General features: G+C 54.0%; 1 protein-coding gene across 6 annotated transcripts; it reads left to right on the top strand.

Annotated features, from left to right (window-relative positions):
• Positions 1-962: 962 nt before the first annotated feature.
• On the top strand, positions 963-12,416 carry Ccdc9b (coiled-coil domain containing 9B). 6 transcript variants are annotated; one of them, XR_007977919.1, is made up of 12 exons: positions 963-1,306; positions 2,028-2,141; positions 2,445-2,552; positions 3,152-3,307; positions 3,386-3,484; positions 4,142-4,329; positions 4,581-4,630; positions 5,200-5,253; positions 5,340-5,430; positions 5,970-6,009; positions 6,093-7,693; positions 11,221-12,416. XR_007977919.1 is itself a non-coding variant. In XM_052183239.1 (12 exons), exons 1-12 carry the CDS (start codon positions 1,295-1,297, stop codon positions 11,262-11,264), a joined length of 1,374 nt encoding a protein of 457 aa, XP_052039199.1. In that variant the 5' UTR covers positions 964-1,294; the 3' UTR covers positions 11,265-12,416. The 6 variants fall into 6 exon arrangements, 3 of the variants coding, with proteins under 3 accessions (XP_052039198.1, XP_052039199.1, XP_052039200.1); XR_007977921.1 differs by having other exon boundaries at positions 6,093-7,877; XR_007977920.1 differs by lacking the exon at positions 11,221-12,416 and adding an exon at positions 8,355-10,098 and having other exon boundaries at positions 6,093-8,211.
• The last annotated feature ends 1,012 nt before the right edge of the window (positions 12,417-13,428 follow it).

Here is a 13,428-nt window from a genome sequence, read left to right as displayed (position 1 = left end):
TGTGTGCATGTGTGTATGTCTCTGTGTGTGTAGGTGCGTGTGTACTTGTGTGCATGTGTGTGTGTGTGTGTGTGTGTGTAGACAAAAGCGGAGAGGGAGACGGAGAGAGATCTAGGAGCTAGGGTGCGTCACTGTCGCTGGGAAAGCAGACAAGAGTCTGACTCAGTGGGAACATCCGGCAGGAAGGGAGGCGGGTACATAGTGGCATTTGCGAGCAGGATGGGAACTCTGGAGCTGCAGAGATGGGGTGTGGGGCCCGGGGCAAAAGCCTGGGCAGCTTTCGGGGCCGAGGACAGTGGGTAGAGACCGGGTGGGGGTACCTGATGGTGTGGGAAGACAGCTGAGGCCTGGTCAGCCAGGGACACAGGCAATGCCAGAGGTTGTGACACTCATGTCAGGGCCTGGAGGTCAGGACCACGGAAGAACTGAAGCTAGCCTAGCCACCCCTGCGAGAGCCACAGCCTCCGCTGTGTGAAGACCTCTGGGGAAAGGATCTGTGTCCCTTCTTGGGATAAAAGAGTCTGCAAAGGCTGTCCTGGGAGTGCGAGGCATGAAAGGGCTCTGGGAGATGATCCCAGGGGAAGAAGCTGTTAGCTTCCGCTGGGTTAAGGACCCCAGAGAAAGGGGCCCCCTTCAGCATTGTAGGGGTCTGAGACCCAGAGAGTTAGGCCTCCGGGAGTGGCCGTACTCGGAGTACAGAGAAAATCACATTCCACCTCAGGACTAAATGGTGGGGCGTGGCATTTTAGGTCTGTGGTAGTGTGCGATGGCCTTAACCCCGCTGCTGACTGGACATCCAGCGGGAACGCAGAGAAGCGCTCGAGGGAGGGCCGTCCCTGTCAGCGGGTGGAATCTGCATCTCATGCCTTTCCTATTAGTGGGAAGGATGAAGACCCACCTATCCCATTTGCAGGCAAACACAGACGGGGCTGGGCGGGCGCGGGAGCGTGTCTTACGGGGGCTCAGGACCACAGGTGAAAGTGGGCCCTGCGTGCCTAGATCTCCAGTGGGGGGACACTGAGGCAGGGCAGGGAGAGGTGTTAGCTGAGACCAGCCGGCTGCTGGTGCCCTGGTCCTCGCCCTCTCAGAGTGGAAGGGTGGGGGTGGCGGCTAGGCGGTCCTGGCTGCGAGCCCGGAGCACTCTTTTGTAATCACAACATGATCTCTTGTGCTGAGCAGCGACGCTGGAAGCCGGCGGGGAGAGGCCGACAGGCCCGGCTCTGGCGGCTCCAGCTTCCCTCCAGCTCTGGCTCCCAGGAGCTGTTTTGGAATTCTCTCAGCGCCTGGTATTTCCATGCATTTGGCTGTGAGTGGTACCTCCTCTTTGGCAGGGGGCTTCTAGAGGATGGAGGGGGAGAGCAAAAGCTACTAGCAGCCACATTCTGGGGACAGCTGGTGGCAGCTGGGCCTGGGAGGAAGAGGCCCATGAGGAGGCAGGTGGTGGGCTGGGCACAGCACAGAGCAAAACACAGACCCCTACAGCCAGACAGAGAAGACCCTCTGATCCTGAGGCAGAGGGTGGGGCTGCTATAGACCTGCCCCATCAGCCAGCAGCTCAGACCTGGAGGGCTGGCTGGGTCTGTGGGAGCTGCTCTCTCCTTCAGACTGGACACAGGTTTAGGGAGTGGGGTCCAATGCTTGGGAGGCCAGAAGCAAGCTAAAGCCTGTCTGTGTGTGCTGGTCTAGATTTGGGAGGCAAAGAGTCCCCCCTCGACCTCCTGAATCTCCTGGCAGCTTCCCAGTCACGGCAGGTTCGGCTGCCAGAGCCATTTTTAACTCCCATTCCAGGCTGTGCTCACAGCAGAACCCCCTGGGGAGCCAGGGGGAGGGGCAGCCTGCTGCTGGGAGCAGAGGCCCTGGGTATGGAGCCCTGGCCTGCCCCTCAGGAGGCAGCTTGGCAGACAGGCCTCACTGGGATGGGGTTTGGTCATCTGTAGACCATCTCCCTAAGGAACCTCCTTCACCCTGTGTGCTGTAGCTAGAGGCCATAAACCTGCTCCTTGTGTTGGGTTCCATGCCTTCTACAGGGGCCCCACCAAGCTGAATCCACAATGCGCAGGCACGAGGAAAAAGATGCTGAGCTGGACCGGAGGATCGTTGCCCTGCGCAAGAAGAACCAGGCCTTACTACGAAGGTACCAGGTGAGTGTGTTGTATCGGCTGAGGGGACTCCTTTAGCTTGTGCCCCTAGCTACCTTCAAAAGGCTGTTTACACAGCGAGTTCTCTCTGAGGGTTCTAGACTATGTGTCCAGGCTCTGGCCCGGGGTTTGGGTGGATAGTCTCTCACAGAGACACAGTCAGAGTCTGGGGCACTGGTGATGTGGTGCCTCTGCCCCCCCCCCCCCCCGGTGTCCCATTGGTGTTTCTCTGTGTAGGCCTGTCAGCGCCTGTGTGTCTGTGAGCCTGGGGGTCCACGGCCTTGCTGACCTCAGGCCCTCCCACAGGAGATCGAGGAAGATCGTCGGCAGGCAGAGCAGGGGGGCATGGCTGTGACTACTCAAGGACTCCTCCAACCTGACAGCCTCACGGTCACCATCAGCCAGGTTCCTGGTGTAAGTCTCACCTTGGCGGCAGGCAGGGTTGAGGCCTGGTTCATGCCTAGGCGGTTCTAACTATCCCATTTTCTCCTAATTGCCTCTCTGGGCCCCTCCCAGCAGCAAGCCTCCTAAGCTGCTGCCATCTTCTCCGAAGGCCCACAGACGAAAGGCCGCCAGACAGACACCTTTGTCCAGACTTTCCCAGTCCTACAGCTCCGCACATGCGCCCTATGTGCAGAGCACGGCCTTCTCCTTACTCCAGACCCTGAGGCTGGAACCCTGCAGGAAGCAGAGGATGGAGAGGCCTGGGCTGAAAGCAAAAGAAACAGAGATAAGGCCATACTGTCTGCATACTCTGAATTTTTTTGACTTAAAGATGACAAGTCCTTGTGGCATCTTGGGCCCCTCTGCTGGCTCTGAGCTCTGAATAACTAACACCACTGGCATGTGGACTCCTGAAGGGCCAAGCTTTGCAGTGGGCATTCCAGAGAGTCCTAGGGCTGGAATCCAAACCTAGGGAACCCTCCCCCAGCACCCGGCACCTGGCACCCGGCATCCAGGTTCTGCTCAGGATTACCCATGTGGCCTGAGGACACAGGTGTCTCGCTCTGCAGGAGAAGAGGGTGGTCAGCAGAAACTGGGCCAGGGCGCCCCTTTCACCGGGAGTGGCTGCCACACTGACAGCTGATGAAGCTACTGCAGACTCACCGGGTACTTTCAGCATGGGGGACCGGGTGGAACTTGCCATCACCATGGAGAACAAAGCCAAGGTGAGAGTCGAGGCTTCCAGACCGCAGGTCTCCTCCCTCCCTGGGCTCAGCCATGATGCCTATCTATCCCATCTCCAGGCCAAACGGATAGTAAGTGAGAAACCCACGACCCGAGCAAGGAGCCCAAGGGCGAAGGGGACTTCCGGAGGAGGCCGGGGCCGGACTTCTCCCTTGCAGGTGACTTCCAGCTCGGATTCAGCAGGGAAGGTGCATCCTCAAGAAGGGATAGGGACACAATCCCCATTTGGAGTAGGCAAAGAAACTAAGTCAGGTATGTCCCTTGCCTGGGCAAACCTGACCTAGGCACCACCTGTGAGAATTCTTACCTTCTTCCCATTCTCTGGCCAATATCCACTTTGGGTGTACCTTGCAGGGAGATATAATTAAGCCAGACATATTATCCAGCCATTATATCACCCATGCCTCGCCCGCCCTGTAAGGTGTCAGAGGGATGTGTAGGTGACTGGCTATGTGCCAACTGTGACCTCTAGGTGGCAGCAGCCCCTTGTAATTGTTCTTGATTTTGCTCACTGCCTATGGGTGCCCCTCCTATCTAGGGCCGGTCTAGCCACACCCAACAACTCTAAGAAAGAAGACGCCTCCTTTCACAGATAAGGGCCTAATACTCAGAGAGGTTAAATTACCAGTCTCAAACTGGCAGTGAACCAGAGGATGCGTGTGAACAGTCCGTAGCAAGCACAGCACGCTGGAGATGAGAGGCCTAATTACGTCCTGGGAAGTAGAGACCTTGAGAGGGGAAGGGGCTCAGCTGACTCTGGAGCCCCACTCAGATCGGCTCCCTACTTCTCCCCCATAATTGTCTTCCTCTTGCAGGGTGTTCTAGAGCCCCGGAGTCCAGGCCCACTTCCCCAACAGCCCTTGGGGCTGCCCCCCGAGGCCAGCTGGGACTACACGCAGTGGAAACAAGAGAGAGAGCAGATTGACCTGGCCCGCCTTGCCCGGCACAGAAACCCACAGGGTGACTGGAGCCGCCCGTGGGACCTGGACAAAGCCAAGCCCATGTGGGTGGCATGGCTGAGGAGCTTGCTGTGATTGTGGGACTGGGGTAGGGCTAACTATGGGCACCTCTTGGAAGGAAAAGACTTGACTTCTAGTCAGACCCTGGTTCCAGCATTCTGTGTGTTCCCTCTTTCTTGGGATCACAGCGCTGTGCTGCCCTGAGCTCTGGGGTCAGGGGAGACAGTGATGGAACCTGATGCAGCCTCTGCCCACATTGCCTCTGGTGACTCAATGCCCTCCTCTGTCTACACAGGCCACACAACTGCAACAAGCCAAGGGACAAGGACCTGGGCAGCAGAAAGGGTGAGCCGACACCCACCTCATGTTCTTGTGCCTTGTTTGTTTTTTGAGTCTTAGGCCAGGCTGGCCCAGAACTCATGATACTCCTGTCTCATCTAGGATCCCACTGTCTTCTCTATTCATCAAAGATGAAAAGGAACATGGAAAAAGTCTGTCCTTCCCTCCCCTCCCACACTACTTGACCTCTCTTGTGTTTTCTGAGCTACAGCTCAGGATAGATTCAGTGGGAGCTGAACTAGGTCTTTCCAGATGTTGTTCCTTGTGGGGTAAAAGTCCTGTCAATCCCCTCTAGCTTGCTGTGAGAAGAGTCCTGTGAACTTCTGGTGATTTCCTTCTTCTTACACAGAGCCTAGGGACCACCTCATTGGCCCAGTCATTTAGTTGGGCAGTGTAGACACAGTCCAGGACCCCAGGCTGGGGGAGGATTTTCTGGGAAGTTAGCTTGGGCTTTGGGAAGGTAGAACTCCTAAGGGAATGGATGACCATTGGAAACTTCCTGGTGCCAGAGAGCTCCGGTTTCTGTTTTCGATCCTTTGACACCTCCCATCTCCATCTGCTTTGCTTCCCTTTAGGTCCTAGGACCCACCTGAAGCCTCAGCACCCGCCATCATCCCTGGATGGAAGAGGTGAGTTGGGGGAGGAGAAGGAACAGAATCGCTTCAGCTGGTGAAGGCAGTTGTTCCAGCCCTCCATCTTCTGTAATGTCTTGCAGGTCGAAGTGGACAGTCTGGAAGACCCTCCATGACATCCACCATAGGCAGCAAAGCGCAGGGGAAGGAGAGGCTAACTGGCAGGGCCCGAAGGTAACAGGGGACAGGGGACAGGAGACAAAAATCAAGGCAGGTATGTAGGTGTCCTAATTTCCTGGACTGGCCCAGGTCCCTCAGCTCCATCCCCAGGGCCCCTGATTCCTGGTTGCTTATTGCCTGCTACAGGTTAATGAGATACCAAGAAAGGCCACCAGCAGAGGTGGTAGTGGTTAGAGCCTGGTGCCCAGAGGCTGTGGTAATTACAACAGCACACTTCCCCCGGGATGTGAGGAGTGCCTTTCCCAGGCAGAGCGCGCAGGAACACGCCTGGAGTCCCCAAGGATCTCAAGGTGCAGCATGGTCATAAACAGCAGCTGGGGACCTGGGATGGATGCTCAGAGGAAATGGCTAGGTCTGAGAAGTGATGCAGGCTGGGTAGGAAGCATCCGGAAGCCTCCCTGGCTCTACTGTGGAACCACTGGGCTTTAGCGTCTCCCTGGGGCTGTGTATCCCAGGCCACTAGCTATGAAGGGGGTTACTTGAAGCAAGGTAGAGCCTGGAACAGGACCTGCTACTTGCTTGTGTTTCCACAGGTATGACATGAAAGAAGATGAGAAGCCGCAGAGCCAGGAGGTGGGTACTTAGGGACAGGAGAGGACAGGCTGGGGACAGGAGCCCCAAATGCACTAGCCAGCTGGGCTATTCTTTTGCTTCAGGGAAGCCAGAGCACCACGAAGACTCCCAGTGTAGAGGAAGAGTGCGTGCAGAAGCGGAATGAAAGGGAGCCAGACAGACAAGAGACCATGCCTGCAACCAGCCCAATTCCAGCCTCCTCAGAGGGGCTAAAAGGAGAGTCGGGAGCCTCTACAGCCAGTTTGGCCCCAGACTCTCTACAGCATTCTGACTTGACTCCCCTTGACCTCTCTGTGGGCGGAGCTAGTAGCCCCAAGCCTGGAACAAGCACATGTACACACAGTCCGAAGGCTGGCGCTCAGGAAAGCCCAGTGTCATGGCCAAACGGTTCTGAGCAGCAGACCCTAGGCTGCAACAACCACCAGCCTGGGCTGGAAGTCCACAGCTGCACTGAGTCACAGAGAGAAGCACAGACCCCAGAGCCCAAAGACGACAGGGCTGGTAAGGCTGGGGCCCAGCAGAACTTGACACCAAGAAGCAGGCCCCCCAGAGGAATTGGCCCAAGGGCAAGAGGCACAAGTAAAAGAAGCAGGGCAGGAGGTCCTGGCCCTGCAGGAAGATGCTGAGTGAAGCTCAGGGGAGTTGGGGAGCTAGGCTGTGGAGGGGTGAACCCAGTCAGGAGTCTTCTGTGTGGTGGGAGTTACAGCTGCTGGTGGGAAGTCTGGTAACTTTCTGGTTGAGCACTGTGGCAAAATTCCAATTGTGAGGGCCTCTTATGCATAGCTCTCTACCCTAGTGAGTTTTTACATGTAGGCAAGGCTCTCAGTGTATTTGCCAGCCTAGGATCTCTTGTTCAAGGCTGGTATTCTTGGCCTAGGCTTACTGTTACCTACCATAGGCCTTTCCCACCAAGCAAGATTTGGTAGGACCCCAATACATGGGTCTCCTGGCTCCTTGTAGTTCAGCATTGCCAGGCCTCCCTCCCTCCCCAGTCACAAGTCTTCAGGCTCCTCAGCTCCAGGCAATCTCAAAGCTAGAATGGCCAGTCTAGCCCCTTTCTGCTAACCATGCCATTCAGCCAAGTGACTCAGTCCTGGTCTTCCAAGATGACCAAACCAGGATTTCAACAGTTGCAGTTGCTTGAGGCCTAGAGAAAGTGGTTTGGGGCTCATGGCTGACAGGAACACACTTGGGAGTGGAAAAGTAAAACCGAAGGCTTCTGGGGGGTAGGGGGAGCATCTAGAGGGCCTCTTTGAACTGGGCTAGGAGTCCCCTTTTGTCGTGGAAGAATGAGAGAGCTCACTAGCAGGTGCTGAGCCTTTCTCTTCCATATCCAGATCAGACATCATGGGTACCCTGAATAGACTTTGCAGCCCAGGGCCGTTTCCTGCCCTCACTCCCTTCTCCACTTCCCCTCACCAAGGCCATGCAAAAGCAGCACAGTCAGAGGAAAGCAACCCCAGCTAAGTGAGACATCAGGATGTCTTTCCAACTCCAACCAGGCCCCTCCCATGAGGCCCACGTCTGGTGAATTATCCAGACTCTGCACAAGCTGTGGCTTCCTTTCAATACAACAAACATTTCCTGATCATCCTCTCCCAGTAATCCAGCCAGTGGGCGAGGGTGACTCTGCCAGCAGGAGGGAGGGAAGAAACGCAGTCATCGGACAGCTCAAGGCTGAATGGTAAGAGCTGTTCCCATCTGTGGAAGCCTGGCGGCCCTGGGTCTGATGAGTGCCTGGGTAGGCGCCTGAAGAGACCCACCTGCTGCCTCTGCTTCCCGCTTCTGATGTGGCATGTGCCCTCTGCTCCCAAGCCCTTATCTTGGTGGCACCATGCAGACCCCCTTGCTTCCCTCTTCTCTCGAGGGTAAGTGGGTCTTCCACAACCCTCCGAAGCTCTAGGAAAGTCCAGTAATCTCATCTTTACACGCGAGGCCTCCAACTTGGGTTCCGGCCTTGTTCTTGCTTCCACCTCTCTTTCCTCGGCCCAGGGTGACTCTTCAGCAGGTCAGGCTGTTTAGAGAGCTCTTCTCATGCTTTTTTGGTGAGGTGTGGTGCAGGCTGAACTCCGTGGGCCTGGGGAAGGTCTGAACGTTCGCATTTCCAAGATGGCCCAGGTGAGGGAGTCATGGTTGCTCCTTTTCGGCCTGAAGAACCCTCAGAGAAGTCAGGTTCTGGACTCGAGTGTGTGAAGGGTTCAGGTTAGAGCAGACTCTAGATCTGGGAAGGTCTGAACGTTTGCATTTCCAAGATGGCCCAGGTGAGGGAGTCATGGTTGCTCCTTTTCGGCCTGAAGAACCCTCAGAGAAGTCAGATTCTGGACTCGAGTGTGTGAAGGGTTCAGGTTAGAGCAGACTCTAGATCTAAAGCAAGTTAGCAGCTCTGCAAGAGCTAGGGGAGTGCCACCCTGCCGAGGGAAAGAGGCTTCCTGGCTTCAGAGAGGCCTGCAGAAGATTCTTCGGGCAGTGCATAGTGGAGTCAACTCTGTAGTGCAGCGAAAGGAAGTTGATCGAGATGTGACAGGATGAAGGCCGGGGGAAGAGTCAGTGTGGTGGCTCAGAGGAAGTCTAGAAAGGGAAGAAAATATTTCTGGGCCAGACATGCCTGGGCCAGAGTGAAGAATCCAAATTCACGTTTTCATTTTGCCTTCCAGTCTCAAGTATATCTTGACTTTGGAGTATGACACAGGGGCCCTGGAGCTCATGACTCCAAATGATGGGACTGGAATAGAGTAGGTTCAGGCAGAGAGAGCTCTTGAATCCAGATATTGGAAAGAAATGGCTGTGATCAAGAATCTGAATTCTTGGCTGGGGGCGTAGGTTGGTAGAGTCCATTCTCAGGGTGCATGAACTCATAGGTTGAATCTCTAGGACCTTCCTTCCCCCTTCCCGCCCCACCCCCCACCCCAAGACAGGCAGGCAGGCAGGCAGGCAGGCAGACAGACAGACAGAGGAGCTGGGAAGAGGAAAAAGGAAGAGAGGAGAAAAGGAGTAAGTAGGGAAGAGGGACGGAGAGAGAAAAGAGAAAATTCAGTTTGCCGCTCACTTGATGCTGCCACCTATGCGACGGCACGTTTGACCACAGGTTGAGGATGTAAAAATATGGCAGGGTTCTGGTTCAGTCTTTACAAATGAACCTAAGCAGGAGAAGGAGCTGGTAAGGAGGACTGAGAGGACATGGGGCCTCTCTTCATGGGCAACAGCCTTTAGGGTACTGAGGGAGGCTGTCCTGGGGGGACAGAGGCCAACGCAGGACATCTTCATCAGAGAAGCCTGCAGTGCCTGACACAGCAGCAAGCTTTTCCTGAGAAAGAGGAGCTCTTCTCCGGGATAAGACCGCAGAGTCAACTATAGAGCAGAAGACACTCATGTTAGCCATCCCTCTTGAGGCCTCAAAGGGTCAGCCATGACTCTTCCTGGTTGCTTTGTTGAAAGGTCTGACTCAGAGTTTTCCCTTAAGAAACCCGCTTCCCTCCAACAAGCAGACAAGACTACTCTTTAAAAGCAAGGGTCCTGCCGGGTGGTGGCGGCGCACGCCTGTAATCCCAGCACTCTGGGAGGCAGAGACAAGTGTATTTCTGAGTTCGAGGCCAGCCTGGTCTACAGAGTGAGTTCCAGCACAGCCAGGGCTATACAGAGAAACCCTGTCTCGAAGAAACCAAATCCAAAAAACCCAAAAAAACAAAACAAAAAAGTAAGGGTCCTTCATTAAACACAGACAACTCTGGGAAACCAGATGCAGGGCAGGAAGGAGCCAAGCCGAGAGGGTACCAGGAGTGAACGCCTGGAAATGAGGGGAGCAGGGAAATGGAGAGCATTCTGTCAGGCAGGTGAGAGCTTAGATCCCAGGCACCCAAGCTCACCTTGGAGTCTGAGAGAATACATACGAACCCTGCACCTCCCTTATCCAGTGTTAACCTCTAAACGCTTCAGTCTCCTCACCTGCAGAGGGAGGCTTGCTGTACTGACCTCAAAGGGTTGCCGAGAACGCTAGACTGTGCAAGGCAAGCCTACACTCAGTAGACGCTCGGGGACAGTAGCCTGGTGCTCCTAAACTATGCTGAATAAACAAAGTGGGTGTTGATATGAGGTCTTTATCTGCTTGGTTTCTTTCTTTTAACTTTTCTTTTTATTGGGGATCAGTACTCTCTCAGAGGAAGGAGGGTGGCTCAAGCTATTCAGACGACCCTTCAGGGAAGATAGCTTCTGCGATGATGTCCCTGGACGTGTGGTGTCTAATGAGGTGCCCTTGCTTCTATATGGAGTATGGTCTCTCTTCTCTGACTCCGCCATGGCCCTCTGAACTCCACAGCTGCCTTTAGCTAGGGGTTCTCTTTCCTTTTGTTTAAAACAGAAACGGTCTCACAAATTCACAGCCTAGTTTTCGTTTCATTACTGTCCCCCAGAAGCCATCCCCACCCCAGGGAGCTTCCTCTGTGTCTCCCGGAATTAAGTTCTGCCAGACGAGCAGATGACTGATTTTCTTATGGCCGACCTCGCTACTTAAAACGAGGTACAAGTTTGAGAGGTCTGACCGCTAGTTAACTCCAGACCCGATTCTGCTGTCAGGGACAAGAATTACAGGAAGAGATGGCACTGGTCCTTAAAAACACCAAGAAATGACAAAAACTGCCCATATGACTGTCTTTTTGAGAGTGGGGGCCAGTGGGGGTTACCAAGAGGATAGAGATAAACAAAGGACAGCCATTTCACAATGTCCAGTGTCATTTATCAGTGGCCACAAAGCCCACCAGCATCTCCTTCCTAGTTGGAGGCCTTTCCTGGGCTACTGAGTCAGGACAGATCAGGTGACTGTGGCTGCCTCACAGAGGCAGAATTCAGGGCTGGGGAAGAGAGCCAGCAGAAAGTCCAGGCTGTGGCTGCTTTCTCTCAAGTCTGCTGCGCCTACGTCAGGGCACTCATTAAGCATCCACTTGACGCCAGGGAGGTGAAATAACACAGACCTGGCACCAGAAAGGACAAATGTGGCACCCGCTGCTCCTTTTAAGGCCTGGCTGGAGAAACAGCAGGCCCCAGGGCAGGAGGTGAGGCAAACACACCAGCACCTTTGAGGCAGAGGGAGGAGGCTCTCAAGCCAGCCTCCATCTTAACAAGCTCTCCAGGGTGAACTGTCAAAAATAATGGACAGTGCAGGCTTTTTCCTTTTCCTTACAAACTCGGGAGTCATAGTGTTTCCTCTCCTGTGCACAGGGCAGCTGGCTCCACTGAAGCAAGAAGGCCAAAAGTCACAGTGACAACCAGCGAGCAACAGAGAGAGATTCCCCAGACTACAAGAACAGCGATAACCAGCCAGCGACACAGAGAGATTCCCCAGACTACAGAAATCAAGGGGAAAGGTGGGGCCAGTGGCTCTCCAGCTTCAGAGTGCATCAGAGAATAACCTGTTTTGGTTTTCTGAGACAGGGTCTCTCTGTGTAGCACTGGCCGGGCTGGAGCTCATTCTGTAGAACAGGCTGACTGCAAACTTGAGAGATCTGCCTGCCTCTGTCTGGATTAAAGGTGCACCGCTGGAAAGCTGGTTTTAACCAGAAGGCCTGCCTCCACTTGCAGAGACAGCTGCCCAGCTGGTTTGGGATGTGGCCCAGGGTCCCAGCTCTCCCAATTTCCCAGGTGATGCTGATGCTGTTGACTGGGAGTTAGAGTCCTGTTTACTGGCTTTCCCTTCGAGTTTCTTTCCATGCATCATTTCCCCCTAAAGGGTTGCCTAGTCCCTTGAGAATATATTACCTCATGTGTATGCAGTCCCTTTATTCCCAAGGTCTTAAAGCCCTTTCACATCCATCACCGCCATTCACGCCCATGACATGCCATTTGGTCAGCAGAACAGAGGCCGAGCCTTTACCAATGCTACCTCTAAGTTGTCAGGTTTTCTTACCTCCCTGCTCAGGGTCCCTTCTGAGAACATCCTGCCTCCACACCGAGGTCCTGATCATGCATGGGCTGACTACGGCTCAGAGATAGGCTCCTGTGACCTTTTAAAATATGTAGTTTATTTTGTATGTGTATGGTGTATTGCCCGTGTGTGTGTGTGTGCACCGCGTTTATGACTGGCGCCTGTGGAGGCCATAGGAGAGAGGGGACTCCTTGGTTGTTAGCCACCATGTGGGTGCTGGGTATCGAACTTGGGTCTTGTGGAAGAGCAGCAAGTGCTCTGAACCATCTCGGCAGCCCTGCTTCTCTGACTTGACACTGCCCAGTCCTACGTGGCCTCTAGGATACAAGTAGGGAAAGCTCACAATGGCTATGAGCTCTTAGGGAGCAGAAGAAGAGATATTTAAAAAGAAACCATCTCTGATTAACACAATTGCTTTTTGTTTGTTTTTTGACAAGTTTGTTTTGAGAGTTTTTAAGTCCACTTGGCTCAATAAATACCAAATTAATGGCAATGGTTTGTGGAAAATATTCCTGAGGATATTAAACGGAATCTTGCTGCTACTATAACTGACGGATGAAATAAGGGAAATGGGGGTGTTTAGGCATGACAGCTATGGGTACAAAGTGTGTGGCGATTCCCTGGTCCCCTTCTTGCAGCTTAACCAAGGCTTCAGAACTGACTAGGACCACAAGAACTGGCTCAGTAAAGGAACTTGTGACTGACCAGGTGACTCACGTGTGAGAGGGAGCACTGTGGGGCCGGGTTTGTTGTCACTGTGGACATCTTAATAGAGGCAGGGTGTGTGGCAAAGACAGGCTTTGTTTGTTTATTTTTTGATGAGCCACTGGAAGGAACAAAAAATCGTAACAGGCTCTTTGCAGCAGAAAACCACAGGCTATGTTTGTGAGGGAAACAGATGTGACCAAAAGACTGTCAACAGTGCAGCTATTTCTGTAGCTCTACATTAGTGCTGGGGCAGACAGGACAATGAATGGGTGGAAAAGCCTGTGGTGCCCCCACATGGGTGACAGCCATAGACTTCTGCTTCCCAGATAAAACTGGAGAGCCAAACCCAGGCCTGTCGACACAGAAGGGAGAAACCGTTCAGCCGGGTCAGTTTGGCGAGCGTTTCAATGAGATTATGGGCTGTGTTCCATGCAGGTTCTCTGAGTGGGCTGTGACAGGGACACTTGATGACATGCCAATTACTTCCAGCATGTTGGCCACCCAGGTGATCACCGGACTCTGAGGGCCCAGCGCTTTGTGCCAGGAACTGAGTTGGCATTGGTCATGAGAAATGAGCAAAGCTATTGCTCCCCTTTTCTCCCTGAGGGAGGCCGATTAAACAGTACAGCTGTGGCCCTTTTGGTACTGAATTGCAATTCCAGAAATACCTCCATTTTCTGCAGACAGGAAAGGGAGGGCAGTCATTACCCTTTTAAATGGCTGCAGTGGCCCTACAGCCACCAACCTTTCAGCCTCCTCAGAGCAGCATGTAGGAACAAGTCCATGTTCTGCCTTCA

The sequence above is a fragment of the Apodemus sylvaticus genome, chromosome 5, assembly GCF_947179515.1.
Source record: "Apodemus sylvaticus chromosome 5, mApoSyl1.1, whole genome shotgun sequence".
NCBI classification, from domain to species: Eukaryota; Metazoa; Chordata; class Mammalia; order Rodentia; family Muridae; genus Apodemus; species Apodemus sylvaticus.
Note: the sequence above shows the minus strand (reverse complement) of the source record. Positions and strands in the feature narration are given on the sequence as shown.

Bases quoted from the DNA above. Each gene is read 5' to 3' on its own strand.
- Ccdc9b (XM_052183238.1), top strand. The intron at 4,330-4,580 runs GTGGGTGGCATG...CTGTCTACACAG, and splicing joins CTGGACAAAGCCAAGCCCAT to GCCACACAACTGCAACAAGC. The intron at 4,631-5,199 runs GTGAGCCGACAC...GCTTCCCTTTAG, and splicing joins GGACCTGGGCAGCAGAAAGG to GTCCTAGGACCCACCTGAAG.